At 45.3% G+C, this 14,923-nt stretch overlaps 1 protein-coding gene across 1 annotated transcript in view; it reads right to left on the bottom strand.

The window, feature by feature from the left end:
- DPT (dermatopontin) overlaps positions 1–14,923 on the bottom strand; it is a 79,075-nt gene that overhangs the window by 5,123 nt on the left and 59,029 nt on the right. Inside the window, exons 2-3 of the mRNA XM_073557248.1 lie at positions 1,860–1,985; positions 1,387–1,494 (exon numbers count right to left, since the gene is read on the bottom strand). Coding sequence (XP_073413349.1) covers positions 1,387–1,494; positions 1,860–1,985 — 234 coding nt within the window. The remainder of the gene's footprint in view (positions 1–1,386; positions 1,495–1,859; positions 1,986–14,923) is intronic.

The raw sequence follows: 14,923 nt of genomic DNA, 5'->3' as shown, positions 1-14,923 counted from the left end.
AAAAGATATGGGCAGAATGGCATTGTCTACTGATTTAATACATTTAGTGTAAAAATCTGCAGCCTGGTTTTCATGATACATTTCGGTTTCCTTGGTGCTTAAGGGTGGGACTGTGGATAGAATCTTCGGCTCAGAGGGCTCAGCCATGGCCCCTCTGCTGCATCTGTTGCATTCTTCATCATGCATTCATTTAAATTTTGGGCTGGTGCTCTTGCTGGTGGTGGTCTTCATGAAAGTGGCGCTGAAGTGGCACATGCGCAGAATGAGAGCACCGTCCACAGCTAAGACGCTGCCAGCCCCACATTTAAGTGAATGCATGATGATGAATGCAACAGATGCAGCGGAAGGACTATTAAGATTTTTATGGTAAGGTATAAGACATAATACAGGTGACGACTGGAGTGTTATTTTTTTTGTTTGTATTTATGTTTTAAAAGGAATCTGTTGGCAGGTTTTTGCTATCCTTTCTGAGAGTAGCATGGTGTAGAGACAGAGACCCATCCTCCAGCGAAGTATCACTTACTTTACTGGGTTTTGCAGTTTTAATTAAAAATCTGTTTTATCTGCTGCAGGTCTACGAGTTCTTTGAATAGTGAGCTCTGTATAACTCTGCACACACCACTGATTGGCAGTTTTTTGCCTATGCACAGTATACACAGAAAGCTGCCAATCATTGGTGGAGGCAAGGTTATTCAGAGCACATGAATATGGAAGACAACATGGCAGCAGGTATATGAGTTTTCTAGAGATAATCTCCTGCTGATAAAACACTGATTTTATTAAAAGTACCATAAGCAGTCGAGTAAGGGTTCAATCAGAAAACAGTTTCTCATACAAGTACTATCCATGTGTTTCGCAGATAGTAGTTGTACCTATGATAGTCTATATAGTAATGTCTGATTTTACCCTCTGCACAAGTGATCAGTAACCAAGCACCGAGACTTCTCTGATATTGATCCACGTGTCAGCTCATACGTTTCAATGTAAGTCAATGGATCCGTTAAAAAAAAAAAAAAAAAAAATCGGATAGCACTCGGATGCCATGTGTGTGATGTCCATTTTTTACTGACTTGGATAGAAGCTGAGAAGCCTCCATCAGTTTTACTTTAATCCAAGGAAAACTGATGAAACTCTGCCCAAACTTTGGTAAAAACTGACACACAAACCAAACTCTGATGTCAATCTGATCAAAAACATTAGCGAAACCCAGACCAAATTACTTGGATGAGAAAAATCACTGACGTCTGATTAAGGCCTAAGTGACTCTGCGATCAAGATCTCTGTCTTTACATTATGCTGCGCTCAGGTTAGGTTGACAGATTCCTTTAAGCGTGGCTATAATCTGCCAACTTGAAGCAGAAGATGTACAAGTTACATGAAACTAACCTTTCTACTCCAGAGAAGGTTGTGGTTGCTCCTCTTATGTAATAGCCATAGGAATAAAGAACCATGTCTACTTCCTCCCCATAATGTCCGGGATAGTCTTGTGTCAACCTGTATACACACACAAAAAAATAACATTTCCAATACATTAAGTAGAAATGGGCACCATTATTCTCCATGACGCCCCTTACTCCAATATCTGCACAGGAGAAAAAAGGGACATGTCCAAATCTGAACTGCAGGGACCGTGTGACCAAGAGTGGACTTCTTCAATCTCGGTAAGAGAAGATCTTCCACATGGTGAAGAACAGGAAGCTAGGATGGTGCAATTCTCATCATTCATGGGTAGATACATTTTCCATGTACCATTTTAATAGGTGTATTGGATAAAAGAACATTACATGTTTATTATAAGTTCAGCATTAATTGCCTAATTAACCCTATAAAACCCACGTTGCATTTAATTATGACCTTACCAGCAGCTATAGGAGCATCTTCGACTGTAACGGCAGCAGTAAAATTGCCATTCTCTATCCAACACGGCATCAAAGTACTGACTCTGGAATCCAGCTACCAGTCCGTTATTAGAACAAGTCTGATACCTGCGAATGATAGAGCAAGAGGGAATATGGACGGTTATGTTAGAGCTGCATATGTGTAACTGTATTTTCAAAATCCATTCACATAGAGAATAAAATATAATTTAGCTGTTCAGCTCATCTGTCTGTCTAGGTTCCATGGGAAGTGCACAGTTACAGTCATGGCCAAAAGTTTTGAGAATGACACAAATATAAATTTTTACAAAGTCTACTGCTTCATTTTTTTCTAATGGCAATTTGCATATACTCCAGAATGTTATAAAGAGTGATCAGCTTAACAGCAATTACTTGCAAAGTCAATATTTGCCTAGAAAATGAACTTTATCCCCCAAAACACATTTCAACATCATTGCAGCCCTGCCTTAAAAGGACCAGCTAACATCGTTTCAGTGATTGCTCCATTAACACAGGTGTGGGTGTTGATGAGGACAGGGCTGGAGATCAATCTGTCATGATTAAGTAAGAATGACACCACTGGACACTTTAAAAGGAGGCTGGTGCTTGGCATCATTGTTTCTCTTCTGTTAACCATGGTTATCTCTAAAGAAACACGTGCAGTCATCATTGCACTGCACAAAAATGGCCTAACAGGGATGAGTATCGCAGCTAGAAAGATTGCACCTCAGTCAACAATCTATCGCATCATCAAGAACTTCAAGGAGAGAGGTTCCCTTCTTGCCAAAAAGGCTCCAGGGCACCCAAGAAAGACCAGCAAGCGCCAGGACCGTCTCTTAAAATTGTTTCAGCTGCGGGATCGGGCTACCAACTGCAGAGCTTGCTCAGGAATGGCAGCAGGCAGGTGTGAGTGCATCTGCACGCACTGTGAGGCGGAGACTCGGAGCAAGGCCTGGTCTCAAGGAGGGCAGCAAAGAAGCCACTTCTCTCCAGAAAAAACATCATGGACAGACTGATATTCTGCAAGAGGTACAGGGAGTGGACTGCTGAGGACTGGGGTAAAGTCATTTTCTCTGATGAATCCCCTTTTCGATTGTTTGGGACATCTGGAAAACGGCTTATTCGGAGAAGACGAGGTGAGCGCTGACACCAGTCTTGTCTCATGCCAACTGTCAAGCATCCTGAAACCATTCATGTGTGGGGTTGCTTCTCAGCCAAGGGAATGGGCTCTCTCTCAGTCTTGCCTAAAAACACAGCCATGAATAAAGAATGGTACCAGAATGTCCTCCGAGAGCAACTTCTCCCAACCGTCCAAGAGCAGTTTGGCGATCAACAATGCCTTTTTCAACATGATGGAGCACCTTGCCATAAAGCAAAGGTGATAACTAAATGGCTCAGGGAACAAAACATAGAGATTTTGGGACCATGGCCTGGAAACTCCCCAGATCTTAATCCCATTGAGAACTTGTGGTCAATCATCAAGAGACGGGTGGACAAACAAAAACCTTCAAATTCAGACAAAATAAAAGCATACATTTTGCAAGAATGGACTGCTATCAGTCAGGATTTGATCCAGAAGTTGATTGAGAGCATGCCAGGGAGAATTGCAGAGGTCCTGAAGAAGAAGGGTCAACACTGCAAATATTGACTTGCTGCATTAACTCATTCTAACTGTCAATATAACCTTTTGTTACTCATAATATGATTGCAATTATATTTCTGTATGTGATAAAAACATCTGACAAACACACATAAAAACCAGAGGGCAGGAGATTATGTGAAAATATAATATTTGTGTCATTCTCAAAACTTTTGGCCATGACTGTAGAACGCCAGGGTGGAGAGGGATGAAAGGAGATTGAGTCAAAAAAAAAAAAATTCTGCACATAACACTAGTGTTTGTTAGAGCATCCAGTTATAAAATACATATATATCTAGATATATATGTATGTATGTATGTATGTATATATGTATGTAGATTAGATATAAAGCTCAAGTGTATGTATGTATGTGTGTATGTCCAGGATTGGCATCTGCACCGTCGCAGCTACAGCCACAAAATTTGGCACAGTCACACGTCTGGACCCCGAGAGCGTCCTAGGCTATGTTGTGAGGCGAAATTTTAACCCCGCGCGTTCCAATTCACCAAACAATTTTGCCCCTATCTACATAATGGGGAAAAAGTGTGTGTATCAAGCCACGCCCCTCATTATGATGTCATAATAGTTGCCATGGCGACGCTGATGTCATCATAGGTTGCAAGCCCCACCGCTCATTATGATGTCATAATGGTTGACTATGGGATGGAGGCTGTGTGATGGGTATATGGGCACTGGACTATGGGATGGAGGATATGTATGAGGGGTATATGGGCACGGGACTATGGGATGGAGGATATGTATGAGGGGTATATGGGCACGGGACTATGGGATGGAGGATATGTATGACGGGTATATGGGCACGGGACTATGAGATGGTGGATATGTATGATGGGTATATGGGCATGGGACTATGGGATGGAGGATGTGTGATGGGCATGGGACTATGGGATGGAGGATATGTGATGGGCATATGGGCATGGGACTATGGGATGAAGGATGTGTGATGGGTATATGGGCACTCGACTATGGGATAGAGGATATGTATGATGGGTCTATGGGCACAGGCCTATGGGATCGGGGATATGTATGATGGGTATATGGGCACTGGCCTATGGGATGGAGGATAATTATAATTTGCTATAACTAACCACAGTTAGTTTCTGTGCCCGGGCAGCGCCGGGCTCTTCAGCTACTATATTTAATATGAATATATATATACACACTAGATGGAGGCCCGATGCTATCGTATTGGGAGGGCGGTAATGTCATGATGGGGGCAGGCTTTGCAGAGTTCAGAATCTCCCCCCATATGTGCTCACCCACCTATCCACTCTCTCTTTCCCCATGTGCTGACTTCTCCCGTCTGTGCTCTCTTCTTTGACCTGTCTACCCCATGTGTTATCCCCCTCGTCTGCTGTCTCTCTCCTTCCTGTGCTGTGTTCTCCACTCATGTGCTGTCTCGTTTGAGCTGTCTCCCACTGTGCTCTGTCTCTCTCACCCCTGTGTCTGACCATGTACAGAACATACAGCTCCTGGGCAGGGGAGGAAGCAAAAGACAATACTGACATTACAGCAGGAGATCGCAGAGGATACATTTTGTGAGGTAAAATATTGTTTAAAAACAGTCAGTTAAATATTTTACCTCACAAAATGAATACTCTGTTCACGCCTGTATGACTGACAGCTGGCTCATCAGTGCATAGCTCGCTGTCAACCGTGGCCAGGGCTGCCACTAGGAATTTCGGGGCCCCATACTGACAAAATTTTGGGGGCCCCTTTGAGCGTCCACCCAGTCTCCACCCCTCAAACCGTCCACAGTCCTCTTGGAAAAACTCCCCTTCTGCACCATGTCCTCACCAATCACACATTTACAATTCCCATTACCAGATCACATACATAGCAGCTTTTGTTTTGGCCAAAAGATTTTTTAATCCGTCACCATGAAAAGGTAGACTCTTTGGGGCGGGCCCTACTCTACTGTAACTTACTAAACATTTGATAAAATATCCAATACAATTTCGGTATATTTTTATCTATTTTTCAATTTTTAAAATGTCCAATAATATCACAAAAAAGGAACAAATGCCACCGCACCATGACCAGACCTCATACTACCACCGTATAGTGATCATATAATAGCACATACAAGGAACAAAAACCGCCACACCATGACCAGATCACATATTACCACCACATAGTGACCAAATACTACAATACTGATCATTAATAAAAAATCACAATACAAATATCACCATAAGTGTCATTATACAAAGGAGATCTGTACTTTGTATACAGTGTCAGTGTACAGGCAATGTCCAGAGATTACTGGTGACATACAGGAGCTCTGTATATAGTGCACAGTGTACAGAAAATACAGTGATCACTAGTGACATTATATACAGAAGCTCTGTACATAGTATACAGTGTATAGTGTCAGTGTACAGGTAATACAGTGATCACGGTGACATTATACACAGGAGTACTGTATACAGTGTCAGTGTACAATTAATACAGTGATCACCGGTGACATTATAGACAGGCGCTTTGTATACAGTGTATAGTGTCAGTGCACAGATAACACACTGACTCACCGGTGACCTCTCTAGTTGGTCATTCATCTTTGCTTTTCATCTTCATCCAGCGCACACTGCCATCACTTCTTCCAGCCAGGACTCGTCTCTGCAGAAAATAACACAGTTATCTAGAGCACATTCCCCAATGTTTCCCCAACATCTATACTACACCAGATGAAGAAAAAAGAGACCCTGTCGCCCTGCACAGTAACAGGATTTCTCCTCCCCCACACTGTAAAAACACTATCCTCAAAAGTAATATCCTTTAATTAGCCCCTGCCGTAATAATATCCCACATTTTGGACCCCATGTGTCCTCCCATTCTTCCTTATGTCGCTCCATACCTCCCCCATGTCTCTCCACATTGCCATCCATAATAGTATAATGTACTCCACAGTCAAATATAGGATAATGCACCCACATATCGGAATAAAATGCAGCCCCATAGTATAGGAAGGAAACATGAATGCGGCCAAGTACAGAGATATCCTGGATGAAAACCTCTTCCTAAGCACACAGCTAAAATAGCAAAGGAGTGGCTTCAGAATAACTCTGTGACCATTCTTGACTGGTCCAGCCAGAGCCCTGACCTAAACCCATTTGAGCATCTCTGGAGAGACCTAAAAATGGCTGTCCACCAACACTCACCATCCAACCTGTCAGAAGTGGAGAGGATCTGCAAGGAAGAATGGCAGAGGATCCCCAAATCCAGGTGTGAAAAACATGTTACGTCATCCCCAACATGACTCATGGCTGTACTAGCTCAAAAAGGGGCTTCTACTCAATACTGAGCAAAGGGTCTGAGTACTTATGACCATGTGATATTTCAGTTTTTTTATTTTTTAATAAAAATGATTTTTTTTTTTTTTTAAATTTACCAATTTTCTGCAATGAAACAGTGAAAAATTCAAAGGGGTCTGAATACTTTCCGTACCCACCGTATATAGTATAATGCACCCACATAGCGGTATATCGCACCTGCATAGCAGTATAATTCACCCCTATAGTGGTATATGCAGCCTCATAGTAGTATAATGCACTCCCATTGCGGTATAATTCAGCCCCATAGTAGTATAAGGCACCCCCATAGCAGTATAATGCAGCCCCATAGCAGTATAATGCAGCCCCATAGCAGTATAATGCAGCCCTATAGCAGTATAATGCAGCCCCATAGCAGTAAAATGCACCCCCATAGCAGTATTATGCAGCCCCATAGTAGCATAATTCAGCACCATAGGAGTATAATGCAGCTCCATAGTAATATAATGCACTCTATAGTACTAAAATGCACCCCTATAGTATAATGCACCCCCATAGGAGTATAATACAGCCCATAGTATAATGAAGCCTCATAGTATAATGTAGCCCCTTTCCCTCACCCACCACCATAGTAGTATAATGCATCCCCATACCGGTATAATATGCCGGCTTTACAAAAAACTAAAAAAAGTTTTTCCTTAGCTGGCCGAGCTCCAGCGGTGTCCTCCTCTCCGATTCAGATGAGATGTGGATGACATGCGGGAAGCATCTCCTGCAAGGCAACAGACTTTAACTGATCGTGTTTTAGAGCAGGGGTCCCCAACCGCCGGTCCGCGGCCCAGCACCGGGCCGTTGCAGTGCCCTTGCCGGTCCGCGGACACAAGGGGAGCCGGGGGGCGGTGCAGCAGCTGATACTCACCCTGCATCCCGCGGCGGCTTCATCCAGCGCTGAGCGGTCACGTGCTACCGCTCATTTAAGGTCATGAATATGGACGCCACTCATCTCCCATAGGCGTGGCGTCCATATTCATAGACCTTAATGAGCGGTAGCACGTGACCGCTCCGCACAGGAGCTGAAGCGCCGCGAGATGCAGGGACGTGCAGCGACGGGAAGGAAGTTCAGCGACGTGAGGGTAAGTATGATGGGGAGGATGGGGGAGCCAAGCGGAGCCATAAATATAAGGGAGAGAGAGTGGGAGCAGAGCCATATACACAGGGGAGGGAGAATGGGAGCGGAGCCATATACACAGGGGAGGGAGAATGGGAGCGGAGCCATATACACAGGGGAGGGAGAATGGGAGCGGAGCCATATACACAGGGGAGGGAGAATGGGAGCGGAGCCATATATACAAGGGAGAGAGAGTGGGAGCGGAGCCATATACACAGGGGAGGGAGAGTGGGAGCGGAGCCATATATACAAGGGAGAGAGTGGGAGCGGAGCCATATACACAGGGGAGGGAGAATGGGAGCGGAGCCATATATACAGGGGAGGGAGAGTGGGAGCGGAGCCATATATACAAGGGAGGGAGAGTGGGAGCGGAGCCATATATACAAGGGAGGGAGAATGGGAGCGGAGCCATATACACAAGAGAGGGAGAGTGGGAGCGGAGCCATATATACAAGGGAGGGAGAATGGGAGCGGAGCCATATATACAAGGGAGGGAGAGTGGGAGCGGAGCCATATATACAAGGGAGGGAGAGTGGGAGCGGAGCCATATATACAAGGGAGGGAGAATGGGAGCGGAGCCATATATACAGGAGGGAGAATGGGAGCGGAGCCATATATAGAGGAGATAGAGTGGGAGCGGAGCCATATACACAGGAGGGAGAATGGGAGCGGAGCCATATATACAGGGGAGGGAGAATGGGAGCGGAGCCATATATACAAGGGAGGGAGAATGGGAGTGGAGCCATATATACAAGGGAGAGAGAGTGGGAGCGGAGCCATATACACAGGAGGGAGAATGGGAGCGGAGCCATATATACAAGGGAGGGAGAATGGGAGCGGAGCCATATATACAGGAGGGAGAATGGGAGCGGAGCCATATACACAGGAGGGAGCGTGGGAGCAGAGCCATATACACAGGAGGGAGAATGGGAGCGGAGCCATATATACAAGGGAGGGAGAATGGGAGCGGAGCCATATACACAGGAGGGAGAATGGGAGCAGAGTCATATACACAGGAGGGAGAATGGGAGCGGAGCCATATATACAAGGGAGGGAGAATGGGAGCGGAGCCATATATACAAGGGAGGGAGAGTGGGAGCAGAGCCATATATACAAGGGAGGGAGAGTGGGAGCAGAGCCATATATACAAGGGAGGGAGAGTGGGAGCAGAGCCATATATACAGGGGAGGGAGACTGGGAGCAGAGCCATATATACAAGGGAGGCCGGGAGAGTGGAAGCAGAGCCATATATACAAGGGAGGGAGAGTGGGAGCGGAGCCATATATACAAGGGAGGGAGAGTGGAAGCAGAGCCATATATACAAGGGAGGGAGAGTGGGAGCGGAGCCATATATACAAGGGAGGGAGAGTGGGAGCGGAGCCATGCATACAGGATGGGACAGGGGAGCCATGTATACAGGATAGAAGAGTGGGAGCAGAGCCATGCATACAGGATGGGAGGATGGGAGCGGAGCCATGTATACAGGATGGGAGAGTGGGAGCAGAGCCATGTATACAGGATGGGACAGGGGAGCCATGCATACAACAGGGGGAGCCACACAGAGCTGGACGGGGGGGACCACACATACATTTTCTGATGATTAGAAAATAATCAGCATGTACAGTACTCCAGTACAATTGTTCTTAAGTGTTCAATGCTCCATTTCCTTGTAGGTTCCAATCATCATTAGCAGTGACGGTCATCAGTAGAAGTAGCCCAGTGCTCCCACTGAAACAGAAACAAGCCAGGTGCTCCCACTCATTCAAAACCTATGGTGAGTTGAGTCACATTAAAAATGTTATAATTAAATGATAAATATGCACTGCTAAACTACAACCGCGTCCATAGCCCCGCCCCCTTATGACCAAAGCCCCGCCCCTGTCACACCTCCATCCCCGCCCTGCCGGGCCATGGAAGAATGGTCTTGGTTCAAGCCGGTCCCTGGTGCAAAAAAGGTTGGGGACCACTGTTTTAGAGGATGCTCAATCAGTTACTGAAGCGACAGGATCCTGCCGCTGGGGCCCGGTGAGCAGAACAGAGGGGGCCTGCTGCGGGCCCCCTCCGCTCATCGGGCCCAATACGCCACTAAGGGCAGTAATGCCCTGATGGCGGTCCTGACCGTGGCTCACAGAATAGTGACTGCTGACTGAAGCTGCTCCATGCACACCTGTATGACTGACAGCTGGTGGATCCTGTGAGTTCATTTTCTCCTGGTGCCGTACTTTCAGTACTGTGACTGGGCACCTACATAACACTATTAATCTGCAGATTAACCCTATATCTGCTGGTTAATAGCGACATTACCAGTTTTTGCTGGAAATAAAAACAAATTGCAGACAAGTCACTTTTCGCACCAGTGACAAAAAATCCAACACTTTTGGAAACATTTTTAGTTTTTTTGTCGCAGTCAAGGTAGAGCGCAAGTCACAACATGACACCTTAGGTTATCATTAGATGAGACATCGCTGTGTAACACTGTAATGTTGCCTTGTAGCCATAGCCTAAGGCTGTGTGCACACGCTGCGGATTAGGTGCGGATTCATCCGCGCGGATTTTGTAAAATCCGCAGGTGAAACCGCAGGTCAAAATACCTGCGGTTTTACCTGCGGATTGCTCTGCGGTTTTGCCCTGCGGTTTTTCATCTCCTCAATGGAGGAGATGGCAAACCGCAGCAGAATCCGCAGAAAGAATTGACATGTCAATTCTTTCTGCGGATTGAAAACCGCAGATAATCCGCGCGGAAAATTCCGCACCGTCTGCACTGCGGTTTTTGATTCCCATAGGGAATCATGGTACTGTACACCGCAGCAAAAACTGCTGCGGGTCCGCAGCGGCCAAAACCGCTGCGGAACCGCCGCAAAATCCGCAGCGTGTGCACACAGCCTTATGTAGCACAACATTGTAAGGAAATCTACACCCATGTAAGTTTATGCCTTCTCCACAAGATGGCGCACGGATATAAAAGAATAGATTTTCCTGTCTGAAGCATGGCTAGCAGCAGGCAGGTTGTAACAATGGTTTCTTGATTGCTTAATTAATAATTGTTAATAATCACTCCTGTGCTCAGACAAATCGCAGCTTGCATTCTGTTGTTTGCACATTGCATACAGTTTTCTGACCGGCTGGATTAAATTCCATTGCTGGAATAACAGTTTATTTCTGCATTTGGCACATATAATAAACTTGCTGGCGACTAAATCTGTATATTTTAGATTTATTCTTAATTTCCTCAAAAGCAAAAAGGAATATTATCCCTAAAACACCACCACCAAACTCACCATTCTTCATGCATGGCATCATCATTTACTTTCTCATCCCATATATTCAGTCAAAGGTCAGGCTTTCAGAATGTCTGGTCCAGTATAGCTGTGACCCACCTAATCTCCTCATGTGCCCCTGATCTGCCAAATTGGTACTCTATGTATTAATAATTTACATACTGTACATTTGCATTTAATACCATCCTTACCAGGGCAGACTCTCTCCTACAGCGATGTCTGGTTTTAAATCCATAACCTGTGCTCAGCACGTTTCTCACTATATCTCTTATTTTTATGCCTTAATTTTTTTTTCAACAGTCGTTATATAAGAAGAGAACTGACCTCCCATTCACTGGTTTATCTACAAAAATTAAACTACTGACTAATTAAAATAATTATCAGACTATTGGATGACCTCAGACTAAAATGCGGAAGCATGCTATTCATTGACGGATTGTGAACTATTAGGCTGTGTGCACACGCGGCGTTTTTAAAGTGTTTTTGCCGCTTTTTTCCACAGCGGAAACGCTTAGAAAACGCTATTAAAACGCATCGCACAAAATCCTATGGGATTCCGCAGTTGCTGTGCCCATGCTGCGGATTTTGCCGCTGCGTAATCGCATCATGGTAAAATCCGCAACATGTTCATTATTCCTGCGGAATCGCAGCGATTCCACCGCCATAGGATTGCATTGGAACGCTCACTTTACGCATGTGGCTATGCCCACCATGCGTAAAGTGAGCAATTCATGTGCGGTTGGTACTCAGGGTCTGGAGGAGAGGAGACTCTTCTCCATGCCCTGGGTTCCATATCCCTGTAAAAAAACTAGAATAAAAATAATAAATAGTGATATACTCACCTTCTGGTGGCCCCCGGAGTCCTTCCCGCCCTCAGCCACGCTGCCAGCATCTTCCGGTCCCAGGGATGCATTGCGTGAATCACCTGAGATGACGTCACGGTCTCACGAGCGCGACGTCATCTGGGGTGATTCACGCAATGCATCCCTGGGAACGGAGCTAGCCGGCAGCGTCGCTGAGGAGATCGGGGGTCGTCAGAAGGTGAGAATAACCATATTTTTAATTTTTTTTATTTTTTACATTCTATCTTTTACTATTGATGCCGCATAGGCAGTATCAATAGTAAAAAGTTGGTCACACTTGTCAAGCGCTATGCTGGACAAGTGTGATCAACCTGTCAATCACCTTTCTGAGCGATGCTTCAAATCACTTGGAAATTACAAGCATTCTGCATGCTAAAAAAAGCTTGTGTTTTGTGGGAAACGCATGCAAATTCCGCATGCGTTTTACCCGCGGCAGGGAGTTGCGGAAATGCTGCGGACTTTTCCACAGCATTTCTGCAACTTGGGCACATAGCCTTACATTTCCACCAGGGCTTTACAATTAGAAAAATAAATAACTAGTATTAAAATCTATTTAACCCCGTACATGATCAGCATTTGTAACCCAAGTTATACATTCTAGATAACCTGCGTGTGCCAAATATGTCACTGGTAACATGCCAAATGACACAGGAACCAATACCACTCAATAGCAGTGCTCTTCATAACCTGGCAAGGACCTCCTAGTCATGCTACTCTGCCACCGATGTACATGGGTGAGATTTGTCTGAGGGATGTGAACACTGATCTCTGTGTAAGCAATGGCAGATATTGTTACTCGCTAACTTGGGCTCCTATTCCTGATGAGCTGCACGTGAGCAGTCCGGAAGGATGATGCAGTGATCTATCTCTTCTGGAATAAAGAAGTTCATATCAGCATCTTGACCTAGTGCTTGTTCAAGGACCATCAGTTTAGCAAAGGCTCAGGCTTCTTCCCTTTCTGCTTGGAGTATTTTCAATTGGACTTGCATCTCGTTTCTTGGGCTTATGTCTCAGCCTCCTTCCTTTTTAATTGGGCCTCCATCTCAGCCTCCTTCCTATCAAAGGACCATCTTACTCTAGCTTCCTCTGCAGATGCATGGATTTCCAGTAGCTTGTCAGACACCTCTTGGAGGTATGTGATGCAGAGTTCTGCCTTATCTTGGGCATCTCAACTAATGAGGTCTTTTTTTGGAGAAGAGTTTCCCTTTCAGCTAGTTCTGCTGGGGCATCTTCCATGTTATAGTTATTCAGGAATGTGATGTACTTTGCTGACGGTATCTGGTAAGGATCATTGGTGGCAGATAAACAATTCAATGTGGCAGTTAAATCTGCAGCGTCATTGTTAGAGTGAAGAAGAGCTGCTAAATAATGATGATCTAGGTTATCATGGAACTCATCTCTAGTTGTCTCAAAGTTCTCTCTGACCTTTTGTGTCGTCTTGGTGGCAACTTTGGGTTTTATTATGTCATGCTTTGCAGTAAGTGTGGGCTCTGTTCCTGGAGCATCTGTGGTATCAGGAACATGATGTGCTTCTTTCACAGAGGGACCACATGTGGACATGCTTCAGCTGAGGCTGGTTTCACATTTTCGTATGGAGGATCTGCGGCCATCTGCGGACTTCCTCCGTGAAGCTCTGCCCACGGCCGTACCTCCTCCGGTCAGCTCCGCCTACGTCCGTATACTTGTGCATGCGGCCTGCATACCCTATCTTTAACATTGGGTACGCAGGTCGTGCGGATGTATGCGGATGCCTCCGCATGCATCGTTTTGACGTTGCGGCAACCCACGTCAAACGCATCATGTTGGAATTTTATGCGGGCGCCACATCGTCAAAACGACACATGTGAAGGCATCCGCATACATACGCACGACCTGCGTATCCAATGTTAAAGATAGGGTACGCAGGCCGCATGCAGAAGTATCTGGACGTAGGCGGAGCTGACCGGAGGAAGTGTGGCCAAGGGCGGAGCTTCACGGAGGAAGTCTGCAGACGGCCGCAGATCCCCCATACGCAAATGTGAACCTAGCCTAAGATGGCGGACGGTCATAGACTTGTTAGCACACAATGCATATGCACACAGACACTGTACACTTAGGTCTCTTGTTATTATTCTGCCACTCATGTACGTGAGTGAGATGTGTCTGAGGGATGTGAACACGGATCTCTGTATAAGCTATGGCAGATAGTGTAACTTGCTAACTTGTGCTCCTATTCTTGATGAGCTGCACATGAGTAGTCCAGAATGATGATGCGGTGATGAATTCAACAAGTTTTGTTCACAGTACCTTGATGAGATGAGGTGAGATACCAGGGAAGATGAAGGGATTAAGATGAGGTAGAAGTTAGAGCTGGTATTAGAAGCACAAGGTTAGAGATAACAAGAGATTCTTTTCTCCAGTCCTGAAGCTTGTGTTGTCCAAGATGGCACTGACCACAAGAAGGAAGTGACATAAAGATAGGAGGAGTTGCAGAAATAAAGGTATTATGGGTAAAACACAGTAATAATACTGTACATGACCAACATAATATAACGGCAAGCATACGGCAGCAAAGTACAACAAATACAATAAATGATAGAATTAAACCATATAACATTAGGCAAATGTCCCTGTAATGACTGAAAGTCTTTGCAAAAGATTAACTAACTACACACATGCACAGAGTTCCGGTTTCAACACTTTTATGTTCTTGTGTTCTGCCACAAGCCACTCAGTTTCTAGATTGGTTCTATGCTATTTTCCATTGTCCAGCCTCTGGATTAGTCATTTTTTTCTCCTTCTGGTACCATGCTTCAGTCTGCTCC

The sequence above is a fragment of the Dendrobates tinctorius genome, unplaced genomic scaffold (assembly GCF_039654945.1).
Source record: "Dendrobates tinctorius isolate UK_male_01 unplaced genomic scaffold, ASM3965494v1 ptg000246l, whole genome shotgun sequence".
Classification (NCBI taxonomy): domain Eukaryota; kingdom Metazoa; phylum Chordata; class Amphibia; order Anura; family Dendrobatidae; genus Dendrobates; species Dendrobates tinctorius.
Note: the sequence above shows the minus strand (reverse complement) of the source record. Positions and strands in the feature narration are given on the sequence as shown.